The 16,393-nt window shown below is 50.5% G+C and overlaps 1 protein-coding gene across 7 annotated transcripts in view; it reads left to right on the top strand.

Moving 5' to 3' along the window:
• COL6A3 (collagen type VI alpha 3 chain) overlaps positions 1 to 16,393 on the top strand; it is an 80,746-nt gene that overhangs the window by 52,192 nt on the left and 12,161 nt on the right. For all 7 annotated transcript variants that reach the window (XM_019838939.3, XM_023259855.2, XM_023259856.2 and 4 more), the window contains 16 exons: positions 229 to 264; positions 867 to 929; positions 2,013 to 2,075; positions 3,350 to 3,412; positions 4,143 to 4,205; positions 5,678 to 5,728; positions 5,929 to 5,964; positions 6,412 to 6,474; positions 7,333 to 7,395; positions 8,652 to 8,684; positions 8,769 to 8,805; positions 8,907 to 8,918; positions 9,015 to 9,508; positions 10,996 to 11,092; positions 11,855 to 12,553; positions 13,869 to 13,971. In XM_019838939.3, the coding sequence (XP_019694498.3) occupies positions 229 to 264; positions 867 to 929; positions 2,013 to 2,075; positions 3,350 to 3,412; positions 4,143 to 4,205; positions 5,678 to 5,728; positions 5,929 to 5,964; positions 6,412 to 6,474; positions 7,333 to 7,395; positions 8,652 to 8,684; positions 8,769 to 8,805; positions 8,907 to 8,918; positions 9,015 to 9,508; positions 10,996 to 11,092; positions 11,855 to 12,553; positions 13,869 to 13,971 (1,976 nt within the window). The remainder of the gene's footprint in view (positions 1 to 228; positions 265 to 866; positions 930 to 2,012; positions 2,076 to 3,349; positions 3,413 to 4,142; positions 4,206 to 5,677; positions 5,729 to 5,928; positions 5,965 to 6,411; positions 6,475 to 7,332; positions 7,396 to 8,651; positions 8,685 to 8,768; positions 8,806 to 8,906; positions 8,919 to 9,014; positions 9,509 to 10,995; positions 11,093 to 11,854; positions 12,554 to 13,868; positions 13,972 to 16,393) is intronic.

Here is a 16,393-nt window from a genome sequence, read left to right as displayed (position 1 = left end):
ATTATTTTGCTTGGCAGGTTGGAAGTAACTCTGAAAACTCCCATTTGGGTGGCTAACGGGGCAGCGTGGAAGCAAAACTTGGCGGAGAGGAGGGCAGGACGAAGGGTGTCTCTCTTGAGTCTGCTCAGGGCCGGCCAGGCACATTGTCTGGCTCGTGGCGACTCATGTTGCAGAAAGCCCCGGGCTCCGTCCCCAGGCTCCCTCTCAGTTTGTGTGACTCCTCCACAGGGCGGCTTTGGCCGAAGGGGACCAGCGGGAGCTAAGGTAAGTCTCTAATTTGGTGCCTTTCTTCTGCCATCACACCATGACTCACCACGTGCTCTCAAAGGGCAAGAATGCAATCAGCCTGGGAGCCAAAAGCTTTGTCCCTCTGCCTTCAAGGCGTGGGGCTCAAACAGCAGCCACCACCTTCTGTACCGACTCCGTGCATTTAGCCTCTTCCAAACGACTTGTGAAACCTCGTGGCTGTGGGGACCAGGGGCAGAGACTGAGGGGAGGAATGGAACAGGGGGCGTCCGGGCGTCCCTCGTCCCTGACGCGCCCGCTGACCCGCTCGTCGGCCAGTCTCCGCGTCTTACTGTGTCTGTCTGCCCAGCTGTGCAAGGCAGGTTTGGATTCAAAAATCCTGATTTCACAACCATCCTGAGCAGAGGTGAGGCAGGTGTGGGGAACCATCGTAAGCATGCAGAATGGCACTGGCTGTACGTGCTGAATGTCTCCTCGTGGGGCCACTGCCCTGGTGGCCTCCACTCCCCTGTGGGGCTGCTCCCCTACCCCCTTTGTCCAGACGTGACTGTCGAATACACAGCTGACACTGGCCTCAACCACTCTGACCCCCGCCCCCTTCATCTTCTTTTGTTTCCAAGGGCAACAAGGGCGGCCCGGGCCAGCCGGGCTCCGTGGGAGAGCAGGGCACCCGAGGTGGACAGGTCAGTACTCCCAGCGCGGCCGTGTGCCTTGTGATGTTTGCCCAGGTGCTCCAGTATGTGTTTTTAAATTGTTCCGTGTGTTTATTTTTAAATGTTTATTTGTTTTGAGAGAGACAGAGACAGCACGAGCAGGGGAGGGGTAGAGGGAGCGGGCGAGAGACAGAATCCCAAACAGACTCCACGCTGTCAGCACGGAGCCTGACCCAGGGCTTGAACTCACGAAGCGTGAGATCGTGGCCTGAGCTGAAATCAAGAGTCAGATGCTCAACCGACCGAGCTCCCCAGGAGTCCCCAGATGGTTTTCAATTTGAATGAGGTGACAGCCAGTTTTATATAATCGAACCCAGAATTAACTACTGAAGAGTTCAGTGGCACATAATACATTCACAGTGTGGTACAGCCATAAGCTCTACATAGTTTGAAAACATTTTCATCATCCCCAGAGGAGCCCCCGAGCCCTTAGGCAGTCATTCCCATATCCTCTCCTCCAGCTCCTGGAAACCACTGATTTCCTTTCTGTCTCTGGCCTGATGTGGGGCTCCAACTCACAAATCCTGAGAGCATGACCTGAGCTAAAATCAAGAGTCAGACGCTTAACCTCTGGGCTCCTTGTATTTTTCTTTTTTTTTCATTTATTTTATTTTATTTATTTATTTTTTTAAATTTTTTTTTCGTTTATTTATTTTTGGGACAGAGAGAGACAGAGCACGAACGGGGGAGGGGCAGAGAGAGAGGGAGACACAGAATCGGAAACAGGCTCCAGGCTCCGAGCCATCAGCCCAGAGCCCGACGCGGGGCTCGAACTCACGGACTGCGAGATCGTGACCTGGCTGAACTCGGACGCTTAACCGACTGCGCCACCCAGGCGCCCCTACTCCTTGTATTTTTCTTAAGCTAACCTCCCCCTTAGTGTCCCGGGTTGGAGCTGCTGTTAACAGCTGAGACAGAAGCATGGTCTCTAGCGGTCTTTTTGGCCGGCAGGAGTGAGGCTCTGGGCTCGGTGCAAAGTGCAGGTGTCACCCCGACGTTCCTCATGGAACGCCACCTCAACGCAGCACTTATATTGGCCTTTTGCTTCTTCAGGGTCCACCTGGTCCCACGGGTCCCCCAGGCCTGATCGGTGAACAAGGCATTTCTGGGCCTCGGGTAAGTCCGCTTGATCCCACCCCTGTCTTCAGCGAAGCGGGAGCACGGCCCGCACAGGCTGAGGTCCTGCGGATGGTGTTACTGTAGGCAGACTTCTCCCTTCGCCTCCCCCCTGCCAGCACAGACCCCGGGTCAACCTCAGTCCTCACGGCGACTGGCCAGTTTGCCTGAGGAAGTAAGAGACCCTTTCTCTTGGTGCTCCAGGGGCTTCTGAATCCCAGTGCTTCTCCTTCCAAACATTGGCCAGCTGGGTGGTGAGGCCGTCCTGCACTTCCAAAGCCTGAGGCTGGACCTCTGTAAACTCTAAATCTGCCCCAATTCTTGGCTTATGCCAAATTGTTTCATATGTGGCCCCTGGAGTTTGCCTTGTGGTTCGGTATTCGGTGTAAGGCATTCCCCACCCTCAGGTTCAACACTGAAGCTGCTCCTTAAACTTGAACGACCACAGGCATGGACATGCATCTCGGGGCTCGGTGACCATGAGCAGAAATGAGTTAGCTGTGTGGGGCCCGGGTCCCCAGCACTGCACACTCGGTGTCCGTCCTGTCTGACATGCTGTTCAGGGAGCCACCCTGTCATGTGTGACAGAAAACAGTAATAACCAAAAAGTGGCAAAGAGCTGGCTTGTTGCTACAGAAATGGACAAAAAGGTGTTGCAACCAAGTAGGAACTTTGTGAGATCCCTTGTTGGCTTAGACATTCCTTTCCTGTTTCGCCATCTGATAAATACCTATTTTCAAAGCTTTTGTGGGTTTTATTCAACATTATTTAAGCTGTCATTAGTCAAGAGTCTAAGGTGGAGTGGGGGTGAGGTGAAACTCTTCTAATAGTCACCAATGACAAAGAGCTCCTACCACCTGTTTCTCGCACGTTCGTGTGGGTCATTTCTGGGCTCTGGAGGCTGCACCCCGTTTTAAGAGCTATGTTTCTTCATTATTTACTTACTCCCTCAGGGGATACGTGTACAGGATTCTGCACCTGTATAATCAGGTGTCACTGTGGAGGTGTGAAAAGGGAGAGGAAACAAAGTCCCACAAAATCTGGGTTCTTCTCTTCTAGTCAGGGGCTCGGGATACTAACTGCAACACGGGTTGGTTTGTGGAGGCTGGTTCCGAGCGGTCACACGGATGTGTTAGATCTGCACAAGCCATGTCCATGTGCATTTGGGTCTCCGGCACCGCACTTGGCACTGAGTGCTGCGGGGTGGGGGCCGAGTGCAGGGCCTCTGGCTGGAGGGTGAATATTTCATTGACATGCTCCTCTCCCTGCTCCAGGGAAGCGGAGGGACTGCGGGTGCTCCTGGAGAACGTGGCAGAGTCGGTCCCCTGGGAAGAAAGGTTTGTCTTAACCAAAGTAGAGCTCATTTCCTGAGGTCAGGGCCCAGCCATACCCTCTGGGGCCTTCCCCTCATCTGTCCGTGTGCTCACCTGCTTAGTCTGCATCCAGCCTCCCCAGCTGCCAGCCCGGCTTGGCCAGTGGGATCCCTGTCCTGTCCCACCTGAAGGGAACTCACGGGCTACACTCAGCGGGTTGGCTTTCTTGTGGCCAGAACCTGTCAGCAGCTGGTGGATTCCCTGATCTGTTCGTGCCTGTGTATGTGACGGGCGTTTGGCCTCCTTGGAGTCATCAGAGCGGATGGGAGGCACTTAGCACAGCCCCAGTGTTGCATTGAACACACATTCTTTAAACACTGGCACCGCACGCACGGAGCTCTGCTGGCCATATTTAGCTAATCCAAGAGGCCCAGCTCCCCGACTCTTTTGGATAACAGCAGCTTGTCATACGAAGACTGTCTGAGAACCGACTTAAGAACCATAAGCCTTAAGAAAAAACACAACTTATCAGAACGGGCCTCAAAGGGCAGCCTTTTCTCAGTAAAGGAAATGTGTTCGTGTGAATCCACGGTTGTCTCTCGGTCTCTTGGTGGTGGTGGGGGGTTCCCCTGGCGTAGTCAACACCCACTGACTTTACCTTACCGCCGGCATCACGTAGAACAGAAATTGCTTGGAATCATGTTTTAAATGGTCTCAGCCCCACAGCTGTCTCAGCCTTGTTTCTCGTGTGTAGGGCGAGCCTGGAGAGCCGGGACCAAAGGGAGGAGTCGGAAGCCGGGGCCCCCGAGGGGAGACGGTAAGATCAGGATGTGCTGTGGCCAATCCTTTGCTGGAAGGTGCGAGGCAGGGGAGATGGGGCCTTTCTCTGGGCTAGCCTTTCTCGTTGCAAATTGGGTTGGTCCTAAACAGGTAACTGGATAGTTGCCCCTTGTGTCCTTGGGGATATGACCGAATGCAGTGAGACTGACTGCTTATAAATAGCAAATCAATTTCCAAATAAGTTTCATTACATTGGGAAAGAGTGGGGAAAGACATTTTTTTCTTGTGTTTTTCCTGGTAAGTGAATGTGGGGACTCACTGAAGCTTGAACCACCTTCATTATTGTCCTGCAAATGGTTTGTGACCATGACTAGATGGAGTTTTTCTGCAGAGAAATAAATGTCCTTTGGTTAAAATGGAATCATATCTGATCAGGTCTCAATCCAGATTGAAACTGTTTCCTTTGGATGAGACATCCTAGGAATAGAAGTTATTACCTTGATAACTCATTTTTTAAAATATTATCTAAAGACAATCTGACTGCTCACAAACGATACTTTTTTAATATACACTTCTGTACAGGGCAAAGAAATCTATAGACTGTTTTAAGAAAGTTTTGAGAACCCGGTTGATCTGATTTATAATCCCAAACTTTAAAATATTTTTTTGTGTGTGTATGTAACCCCTCTACAAAAAACTGAAGTTTGAAGGATCCGTTTCTGTTACTTTCAGTTTCAGAAGCAGAGGGGGGAAAAATCAGGCTTTAAAATCTGTTCAGACCAGAAGGAAATTTCTTGATGGTGTGTCCATAAATTTGGGGGCAATGGCTCTTTAGCTGCTGATGTTTGCTTAAAACTTTAAATTAACTAAATAGCATGTTCTGCGTATGTTTTAGAGATACCAGTGTATATATTTCACACATATTGTTCTGATTCTTTTGAAATAGTCAATGGAGTGCAGTTCTGAAAGTCTCCCGCGAGGGTGTGATGGGACAGATTGGAGAGCATAGGGAGGGGGGGTGTTTGGAAAGAAGGCAGTCCAGTGGCATGACCTGGAAGGAGGGGGGGAAGCCACGGGGGGAGGGGAGAGAAGGTCTGAGCGCAGGAGACTCAGGAGGGTGTGAGAGACTGAGTCCTGCGTTCCTGCTAGAATCAAAGAGTCAAGGATGCACTTTGGCAAGGTGACTTTTGGGAGTCCTTTCTGCTCTAAGAGTCTCAGAGATTCCGCGGGCCTTTGATTCCACACCCAAGTGCTGTCTTTCCCTGTGGCTGTCAGATGTTCTTTTTATTGGTGGCACACCAGCACCATTTTCCCGAAGGAGTCCATGAAGCCCACTTACTTGCAGACGGCTTTCTTGTTTACACATGGAAGATGGGGTGGGAGCAGGAACACTTCCTTGATCTGGGAACCCTTCAGGGACCCAACGACCCTGTGCTCTGGGCTCTAGACAGAGTGGTTGTGGGGTGCCCAGCATGGCGGCCTGCAGTAATGCTCCCTTTCCACCCCCAGGGCGATGATGGCAGAGACGGGATTGGCGGTGAAGGACGCAAAGGCAGAAAAGTGCGTATCTGCTGAGGATTCCTGAGCTTCTGGTGTCTTGTGTCTTTAGAGAAGTATTTCTCAAAATTTTGTTGGAATGTCATGAGTTTTTTTTTTGTCTTGGTGACTCCGTGGATGTATTCGTTTCTGCTCAAGAATAATTTCTTTTAGATGCATGTAAATTAGGACCCAAAACTGAGTTATTTATTTGCCTCTTACAGGGAGAAAGAGGATTCCCTGGATACCCTGGTCCAAAGGTAAATAAATATTCCCCTGGTGGTGAAACGTCACCATTTTGGGGGGCTGCGTCTGGCATGTTCATGGGCTGAAAATTGGAATATTGTGGTGTTAGTGTGGGGTCAGCCGCCTACGAAGGCCCCGCCCTCTCTGAGATACTCCCTCACCCGTTAAGTGGAGGTGACAGTGGACAGCGTACTTGCCTTGGGCCTTGCGAGGGTTGGATCATGACATGGCAGTCACACACTTTGTAAACTTGACGTGCTCTGATCTGTATGACATCGTCATCATGGGGGCGGTAAACTAAGGCTGCATCTGTGGAGGACACAGACGTACTAGTAACCCAGTGGAATGTAAACCAGTTAGCCATTGGGCTGCCCTGGGGAGTGTGGTCCAGATGCCCGGGGGCCCTGCGCTGGACCCTCCGTTTCAGAACTTAATGTGCCTCTTCCTGGCTCTCTTTGCAGGGTGCCCCTGGCGAGCCCGGGACGGATGGAGGACCAGGACCCAAAGGCATCAGGGGCCGAAGGGTGAGTCTGCCCGCACCTGGCTGCAGGTGGGGGATGAGAACACGTGTGGTGAACATTCTCCTTCTTCCCCGGCAACCTGGCTGGTGGCATGTGGGGTACAAGAAAAGGAGTCCTAGGCCCCAGGCCGGTGTCCTCAGGACCCCTTGTGGTTGTCTGCACTGCCTTCTTCAGCCGCGCTGCCCTTACGGGGAGGCCCCAGAAGCCCTCCTGCTAACACATCTCAAGGATCACCAGACCCCGCGCTCCCCGCCTCCAAGGCATAACAGTCCTCTTCCTGAAGCTCCTTTTGGCTCCAAATGACTGTCTTCAGTGGATGTTTACTCATCCTCTTAAGATTGCACCGAGTCCTGAATTAGAATGTCGCGGTCTCGATGTGGGAAACGGTTATTTTTAGCTTGAAATATAGTTAAAATCGTCATATGATCCTGTTAATTTGCTCAGTGGAGACAAACTGCATCATTTACTTTTCCAGGTGGTTTTACCACGTTGGATTGGTTATCTGCACCGAGCGCTGGTCTCACTGATTGCTGTTTATTGCATTCTTGCACATCTGTGGATCGTCTTTTTTTTTTAATTTTTATTTAAAAATTTTTGACGTTTATTTTATTTTTGAAAGAGAGAGAGAAAGAGAAGGGGGGGAGGGGCAGAGAAGGAGGGAGACAGTATCCGAAGCGGGCTCCGGGCTCTGAGCTGTCAGCACAGAGCCCGATGCGGGGCTCGAACTCACGAACTGTAAGATTGTGACCTGAGCCGAAGTCTCAGACAGGGCTCAGACTGAGCCCGCCGGGCGCCCCTCCATGGATAGTCTTCTTAATGGTTCTTGGGCAAGCATCTCACTGTTTGTTCTGCCTTTTCTAGGGAAATTCAGGACCTCCAGGGGCAATTGGGCAGAAGGGGGACCCTGGCTACCCAGGACCATCTGTAAGTACCCACCCACCCAGTTCCAGTCCAGCCATGGGCTGGAAGCTTTACATGTGTCCCTTTGTAAACTTCCTACAGCCTCCTTCCCTCCCAGAAAAGACGTGCTGCATTTTTGTTGTCATTGATTTTTTTTTTTTTATAAACCACTTTTCTTTTGATGTCACAATGGAGAAAAGAGCTTTTGAATTTGAGACTAACCAGAAACGTTCCAAAGAAGTTTCTTGTGGAACCTTGTGGTCTAGGGTATATTGTAATTTGCCTTTATAATTTCCTGGGGTAGGTTTGAGGTTTGTGTACAGGACAAAAAAAAAAAAAAAGAGAGAGAGAGAGAGGACAAGTTCTAATACCTCTTGGTTGCATCTTGTAGAAATAGTATAATTTATGTCAGACGTCGGTTTGCGAACTATTTCCTGTGGTCTATAAAATCCCCAAGACAGCTTCTGATTTATGGTTTAAAACCCACGAGTGCTGGGCCACCTGGGGCCAAGAGGGCGACCTTCTGCAGGTTTTCCCTTGCATTTCTTCATTATGAATATCTTCGTTTCCTTACTTGAATTTCTCCCTATATTGTCTCCCTACGTTAAATTTCATGAGGTTCAAAGAATGATGGACAATCACTCGTACAAGGAAAGGTGGAGGGATTAGGCTGGTCAGACTTGGATAAAGGCTAAGTCAGGTGATTTCTGCCTTTAAGAAAGTGAAGCATTTAACGGAGAAAGTTAAGGCAGTCTGCAGTCTTGTGGAAACGCACCTGACTGGCCCAGAAGACAACTGCTTGGCCGTCAGGGCGGCTGTGTATTGTGATAAGACCCTGAGAGCAGCCACGGGTCTGTCCTTGGACCTCCTCTGGGGTGGTATCCAGCCAGTGTGCTTTAGATCTGGAGCTGAGGCTTAGCTAAGTGACGCGTCGCTGTCCCTTCTGTGAACAGGAGATACTAAGATCGCGGGTGGAAAGAAAGCTCTACTCTCAGGAGAAGTCATGTTTGGACTCGAGCCCAAATGTGTGATCCCTTTGATTTGTCACAACCTTCCAGGTTTTCAGGGTGTGGAGCTTTTCATTTTGCAGGGGAAACACTTCTGTCCTCAAAGTTTCCCCTGTCTTTTGTTCCTTGAGCAGTAAAGTCAGATTTACAGGGAGAGCCTGAAAATGGTCAAGGGCAGCCCAGACCCACCTTTGCTCCCTCAGCCGTGTTTCTGTCACGTTGCTGGTCCCGCGCATCTGTGGTGCTTCTCACCCTCTCCTTCTCGTTCCACAGGGTCCCAAGGGCAACAGAGGTGACTCCATGGATGTAAGTTGCATGTGTGTATCACCAGTCGTTGAGCCGTAAGCCTCTTGTCCGCCCCCCTCACGCTTCTTTCCTTTCTTTTTAAAGCAATGTGCCCTTGTCCAAAGCATCAAAGATAAATGTCGTAAGTACACGATCTTTGCTGTCTGTGACGCACGTCTGCTCTCGTGTTTGAAATGCTCATGCGGTACCTGTGTTTCACTCCTCTCTCTGTTTCTTTTCTAGCTTGCTGCTACGGTAAGTTGACTTCAGCCGTCTGACTTTCTCCTGCGGGAAGAAGACCCCTTTCCCGGTAAGTAAAGTGTGTCTTTGAAAACCCGCCACTTCCCACAGGGCCCCTGGAATGCCCCGTCTTCCCGACGGAACTGGCCTTTGCCTTAGACACCTCGGAGGGGGTGACCCAAGACACGTTTAGCCGGATGAGGGATGTGCTCCTGAGCATCGTGGGCGACCTGACCATTGCTGAGAGCAACTGCCCGCGGGGGGCACGCGTGGCCGTGGTCACCTACAACAACGAGGTGACCACGGAGATCCGGTTTGCCGACTCCAAGAAGAAGTCGGTCCTCTTGGACAAGATCAAGAACCTTCAGGTGGCTCTGACGTCCAAGCAACAGAGTCTGGAAACGGCCATGTCCTTCGTGGCCAGAAACACGTTTAAGCGTGTGAGGAACGGATTCCTGATGAGGAAAGTGGCTGTTTTCTTCAGCAATAAGCCCACGAGGGCGTCCCCACAGCTCAGGGAGGCTGTGCTAAAGCTTTCGGATGCGGGGATCACCCCCTTGTTCCTCACGAGCCAGGAGGACCGGCAGCTTATCAACGCATTGCAGGTCTGTACCCTGTGGGCACGGTTGACATCTCCTTTGGCTCTTCTTGGGCTCTGAGAATGTTCTCGGGCACCTGGTGCCTGCTTGATGGATTCATGCACCAGTTTCCAAAAGCTCCTGGATGAGGCTGTTGTGATTGGCAGCTACTTGAGCGATATTTCCGGGACAGCCGAGTGGCTCTGGCTCTAGAGTGACATCCACATGCCTGTGATTTATTCCCACTGGGTCCTTCCTCACCTGCTGGAGGAGACTCTCCCAGGACTGACCCTGAGGCCGCCAGTGCCCTAGGGAGGTCCCCCAGACGTCCATGCACCCCTGTTCCAACCTTTCTTCAGCCAGGATGGTCAGCCTTCGCTGTGAAGCCGCACAGTGCTCCCTTGTCGTTTGCTTAAATAGCTGGTTTAATTGTGACAATGATATGTATCATAATTGGCTAATTCATCACTTAGTATTTACTCAGTGCCAACGATGGCGGCATTGCTCAGGCCGAGTGGGCAGTGGGTATGATGGGAAAGAGCCCTTGTTCCAGCCTGCCCACTTTCTAGCTTTAAGTCACCGAAGTAATATGGTCATGTCACTTAACCTCTCTGTGTTTTAGGTTTCTCGCCTGTGAAAGGCAAAGTGGGGGAGGGATGGTCCCTACCGTCTTCCCTCCGAGACTGGGTATTCTATGGTTTTACCCCTGCCCACGTCAGCGAAAGACGGTCTGGTCATTGGTACTGTCCCTCAGGGTTTATTCTGCCAAACCACAGGCCAGTTTGAGCACACAACGCTGGGCCTGGGAATCCAGCTTGGACTTTCAGCTGTCTTCCCTCATAAGGGGCTCATTTATGTACATTTTCCCTCGTGTGGGCTGAGTGACCCAGAACCACTTGTGTTTCTTAACAGCAGTGTCCCAGCAAGTTCGAAAAGTCAATTATTCATTCATTAGTTAACTTTACTTTTACACGCAATGAATACTTAGTGATGGGGTCCCAAGGCACCGTGATGAGCAGGGCTTCTTGAACCTTCTAGAAGCGATTTCACTACCTGCCTTGTGGTTAAATCCCCTTCTGGGAGAGTTTGGAGCTAACGTGTGTCGGTGGCTGTTATTGTGGCCGAGAATAACTGTGCCATTCAAGTGCCCACTATTTCCTAGAGCTATAGCAGCCATTTCCCACGCATCATGTAATTGGACATGGGGAATTTAACATTACCCCCATTTTCGGCTCAGGAAATTGGACCTCGGAGAGGTTAAATAATTTTCCTTCGGGCCCAGCGGAAAGTGCAGGAGAGGGATCTGAACTTCAGCTCAGCTCCACAGAAGAAAGGCTGTGTTTTCCTGTTAAGCTCAGCACCTCCTCCCAAACCCCACCAACACCACCCCCGAGAAGAGGGGGTGATCTGTTGGGAAGCTTATTTTATGGACACGACTCGACTCCCCTGCTCCATTTTCAAGTGGTTACTTACCACGGACACTCCTACCAAGCATTTCCTTTTGTTTGAACCAGATCAATAACACCGCAGTGGGACACGCGCTTGTCCTGCCCCCTAGGAGAGACCTCACCAACTTCTTGAAGACCGTCCTGACGTGTCACGTTTGCCTGGGTAAGGGCTTCTCGAACAGGACAGTCTCTTACAAGATGTACTGTACTATCCACGGGGCGACATTTGAACGAATATTTGTCATCCATGTAAAGGGCCTGAGTTGCATGAAGATTCATCACGCCTTGCGTTTGCCAGTGTAGTTCCTACATAAGTAGTTTCCATATTTAAAGTGGAACCCCTCAGGCCGAGCTTCTCTTTGATAGACAGGAAATAAAGGAGGAAGTAGGCTCTGCTTACATTTTGACCTTGGAGTCCAGATTTCAATGATCTGGCTTTGTGCCTTTCTAGAACACATTTCTTCAGCGTGGCAAAGAAGTAGTTTTCTTCCCTCCCCTCCCCTCCCCTCCCTTCCCCCCTAATTCTTCTTTCTCCCTTCCTCTCCCCCTCCTCCCCATCCTTCTTCCCCTTCCCTCTCCCCCGCTTCCTTCCCTTCCCCCTCCCTCTCCCTCCTCCACCCTTTTTTCCCTTCCCCGTTTCCCTCTCCCTCCAGCATCTCCCCTCCTCCCTCTCCCTCCCCCTCCTCTCCCTCCTCTTCCTCCTTCTAACGCCAATACCACAGTATCAGAATAAGGATTTCAGCTCACTGATCTGTTTGATTGAGTGTTAGGTGATGAAAACTGAAATCTGGCCACAAAAAGGCAGCAAGCGATGAATAAGCTTCTGTATTATGTGACGATTTAATTACCCCAGACTCCCAACAGATTAACGTACAGTCTTGCAGTGGGAGTCACAGAATAAACGGGCTGCCCGTCTTCTTTCTAGACATCTGCAACATTGACCCGTCCTGTGGCTTTGGCAGCTGGAGGCCTTCCTTCAGGGACAGGAGAGCGGCTGGCAGCGACGCGGACATTGACCTGGCTTTCGTCTTAGATAGCTCCGAGTCCACCAGCCTGTTCCAGTTCAATGAGATGAGGAAGTACATAGGGTACCTGGTCAGACAGCTGGACCTGAGCCCAGACCCCAAGGCCGCCCAGCACTTTGCCAGGGTGGCGGTGGTGCAGCACGCGCCCTATGAGTCGGCAGGGAACGCCAGCGTGCCCCCCGTGAAGGTGGAGGTCTCCCTGACGGACTACGGCTCCAAGGAGAAGCTGGTGGACTTTCTCAGCAGCAGAATGACACAGCTGCAGGGCACCAGGGACTTGGGCCGCGCCATCCAATACACCATAGAGAACGTCTTCGAAAGCGCACCCAACCCACGGGACATGAAAGTCGTGGTTCTGATGCTGACGGGAGAGGTCGACAAGCAGCAGCTGGAAGAGGCCCAGGGGGTCATCTTGCAGGCCAAGTGCAAGGGTTACTTCTTCGTGATTCTGGGCATTGGCAGGAAGGTGAACGTCAAGGAGCTGTACAACTTCGCCAGTGAGCCGAGCGACGTCTTCTTCAAACTGTTGGATAAGTCGACCGAGCTCAACGAGGAGCCACTGATGCGCTTTGGGAGGTTGTTGCCGTCCTTCGTCAGCAGTAAGTCCTTCAGGGGACAGCGTGGGCCTGGGTCAGGGTCTTCCTGCCAGCCCATACCCTCAGGCCATCACGGACGTGGGGCCGCGGGCGCGGAAGAGACATCTAGTGCGCTGATGCCGACTTGTTCGTTCATTCAACACACATACGTATGACACCTGCCGTATCTCAGACACACTTTAGGAGCCAAGGTTGACAGTGAACCCACAGCTGGACATCCTGTCCTTGTTGACTCCTATATTCAACCAAATTTGCTTGGGCGCCTCCCAGCCATAGACCCTGCGAGTGTACCGCGGATCAAGTGCCCACTTATTATGCATGACATAATAAATAGGGAAGCTCCTAGAAGGAGTTGCATTGATCTGGGCTTAGCCGCTAGCCCCATACTTGGAAACTTCTGGGCCTTTGCTGATGGGACTCTCCTCCCTGAGATCTCTCTCCACCTCTGCTTTAGCGGCAAACCCACAATCATCCTCAAAGCATATCTCTAGTTGCCCCTACTCACCGTGAATGCTCCGCACTCCCAAGGCTTTCTCATCGTTAGTCTGGATGCTAATTACCATATCTATCCCAAGGCCTGCTGGTTATTCATTTGTGTGATCTGTGGTCCCAGTAGAATGCATGGTCCTGAGGGAGGGTATTGTTCTCCTGATGCCCCAGGGCCCGGCCACGGCTCATGGCCCCAGGTCAGCGCAGTTCATGGCCCCAGGTCAGCAGAGGAGAGTGTCTCATACATGAGGGAGCTGTAGGAAGTAGGAACAAACACGCATGTGTGGAGAGTTTATTATTCAAGGGAAAGGTGAGTTCTGTGAAAACAGCATTCCAGTTTGTGAAGGCCTGTCCCTCCAGAGTCTTAGAGGAAAAACATGAAGCATAGGTAGGCCAGCAGGTTCACACTGGGAACGCTGTCACTGCCTTCCAAAGATTAAAAACAAAAGTTTTATTAAACACAGCTTTGAGAAAATATTACAAGTAATTCGATCACAATTTGATGTTCAGGAGCTTGGAACCTGTTAAACTCTGTGATTTTTCTTTGATTCCTATCTTCCCTTCACACCGAGTGAATCTTTTCTTCAAACCTCATCACCCAACTATTGCCAAACAAAAGATTTTGGCTTGAGATGTTTTATGGATCGAGGACCGGTAGGCTTACTGTTTAAATTGATTGGACTTAGCTTGTCTGGGGGAATGAATGAATTCAACAAATACGCACGACTGCCTGCTGTGGGCTCCACTGAACTCGTTAGCAGATAAATTTTAATTTGCATGGGATCTACAGGCACTTGTAAGATATTTTTTCCCCTCTCTTTCTCTGCAGGTGAAAATGCTTTTTACTTGTCCCCAGATATCAGGAAACAGTGTGATTGGTTCCAAGGGGACCAACTGACAAAGAATCCTGTGAAGTTTGGTCACAAACAGTTGTAAGTATCGTCACGATTGTCTTAAAACCTACGGTGCTAGAGAGAGGGCGGAGGTCCTCCAGACAATGTCTAACTTCATGACGGGGACATTGAAATCCAGAGACTGTGACTTCCCGAGGGACACGTGGAGCATGCTCTGCAGAGAATCTGTTGTATCCCTTCGCTTTTGCTGCGGAGCAGACTTCCCGAAACGTAGTGGCTTAAAACAACTGTTTATTTAACGCTCGGTTCTGTGGGTTAGCAGTTTCTGCTTGGGCTCAGCTGGGCTCGCTCACATGTTTGTGGTCATGTCAGCTGTCGGCTGTGGACGGTGGTCAGGATGGTCTCGGCCAGTTGGCTCGCCTCGGCTCCACATGGCCTCTCCTTCTCCAGGAGGCAGTGTTGGGAGTTGGCTCCCAGGTGGATGGGAAGGGTTCCGTGAGAGAAGGCAGAGGCCGTGAGGCCTCTTGGGGCCGAGACTGGAGCCAGCGAACGGTTACTTCTGCCGCAGTCTGTTGGCCAAGGCATGTCCAGTGGGCCAGCCGGTCTAGATTCAACAGCGGGGGACTACACTCCATGGGAGGCCCTGTCACATCACACTGTGAAGGGCATGGGAACAGAGAGGGTGGGGAGTTGGGGCCGGCCATGTGTTTAAACAGTCTACGGCACCTGGTGTGAAATGACCTCATATGGAAGGACTGAATACATTAACCAAGAAATGGGCTCCGAGACTTAAAACGATCAGTGCCATGATAACATAGGTGATGGCGGTGACATCGGGAGGCGACGTGCGTGTTCTTCCAGGAAGGCAGACGAGAGGGTGGGGGCTGGGGGGCTCGTACCCACGGGGATGCTGGCTCAGCTCCGTCTTTGGTGCCAACTCCAGGAGCGGAGAGGAGGGCCGGGTGGCCGTGTGACAGAGGGCTAGGCGATGGCCACGTGGTGGCAGGAACTGAGCCCGGCCGATGTGCCAGCAAGTTGTGCCCCTAAAGGGCGTGCCACGGACTGTCACGCTTAGTCGGGGAGCAGAGGGTTTTGCCTGTAGCCCCCAGAGGAGATGCAGACCCGACTTAATCCTTGAAAAATGAGTATGTGGCTTTCTCCCGGCTGACCTCCAGGGTGGGGACAGAGAACCGCCTCCCTCTACCAGCCCTCTGTCCTTCAGCTCTTGCCCTTGTCCCTGGAGAAAGGTACTCCGTTCTCAGGCTGCAAATCACCGCTGAGGGCGCTGTGACCCTTTTTGGTGTCATGCTGTGTGTCTTGCTCTGTCCAGGTTCAGGGGCTCTCTTTCCCTCGCCTTAATTATCTTTCGGATTCCTCTCAAACATTCTTAACCTGATCTTTAGGAAGACAGAATGGGCAATATAACATAGTATTTGAGGTTTTATGACACCAACTGAAAAATCTACTGCCGAACACATGGAGCGTGACAGCTCTGGGAATTCACGAGTGCCCATCTCGGGGCCGGAAGTGGACACGGGGTGGATCCGTGCGGCTCTTGGTGGATCCGTGTCTCCTTATGTTGCCGTTCTTTCTAGAGGTTCATAATAGATCAAGACATTGTGAAAAAAAAACAAAACAACCACACACGCGAAAATCAATGCAAACAAACACACACAATAAGGTCTGGGAGTGAAAGTATACACCGACCTTAAAATTTTGAGCTCAGCACAGCATTTGGTTGAATGGATATTTTCTTATCATGAGAGTAGCTGTTAACAGGTTTTTTTTTTTTTTTAATTCTTGGTGTATATGTTTCAGTTGGTCAATTTTTACATTTCGAACGTTGTTCGAGTAGTATTACTGTAATTTTGCTAACAAGAATAATAATAATTAAAGTATTTATTATTGTCTCTTTACATTCTCCTGCCCTTATTGTATAAATTAGAATTAAGATGACAGATGTACGTACAGTACAATATTGGCTTCACTTTTTAAAGGAATAATTTATTTTGAGAGAGAGAGAGAGGGAGAGAGAGAGCAGGGAGAGGAGGGGCAGAGAGAGAGAGGAAGAGAGAGAATCCCAAGCAGGCTCCCCACTGTCCGCACAGAGCCCAGCTCGGGGCTTGAACTCACCAACCGTGACATTACGATCTGAGCTGAAACCAAGAGTCAAGACGCTTAACTGACTCAGCCACCCGGGCACCCCTGTGGGCTTCGTTTTTAATGATTCTATTACTTTATATGCTTTTCAGTATCTTTTCTGTGGCACGATTCTAAAAGGAAAGAATTTAATATAAGCAATACTGATGTGTAATATCAGAACTACTGCGTGCATTTTGATAAAGCAGCAAATTTCACATAGCTCGTGGGATTGTGTTTTTGTAAAGCGTAGATAGCTGGCAAAGACATGCAATGTTTAACAATAGTTAAATATTAAACAATATTTTATTATATTATATATTCTATAATATTACATTTATATATAATATGTATATATGTA

The sequence above is a fragment of the Felis catus genome, chromosome C1 (genome assembly GCF_018350175.1).
Source record: "Felis catus isolate Fca126 chromosome C1, F.catus_Fca126_mat1.0, whole genome shotgun sequence".
Classification (NCBI taxonomy): Eukaryota; Metazoa; Chordata; class Mammalia; order Carnivora; family Felidae; genus Felis; species Felis catus.
The sequence above is the reverse complement of the archived record's forward strand: the minus strand, read 5'-3'. Positions and strand labels throughout refer to the sequence as shown.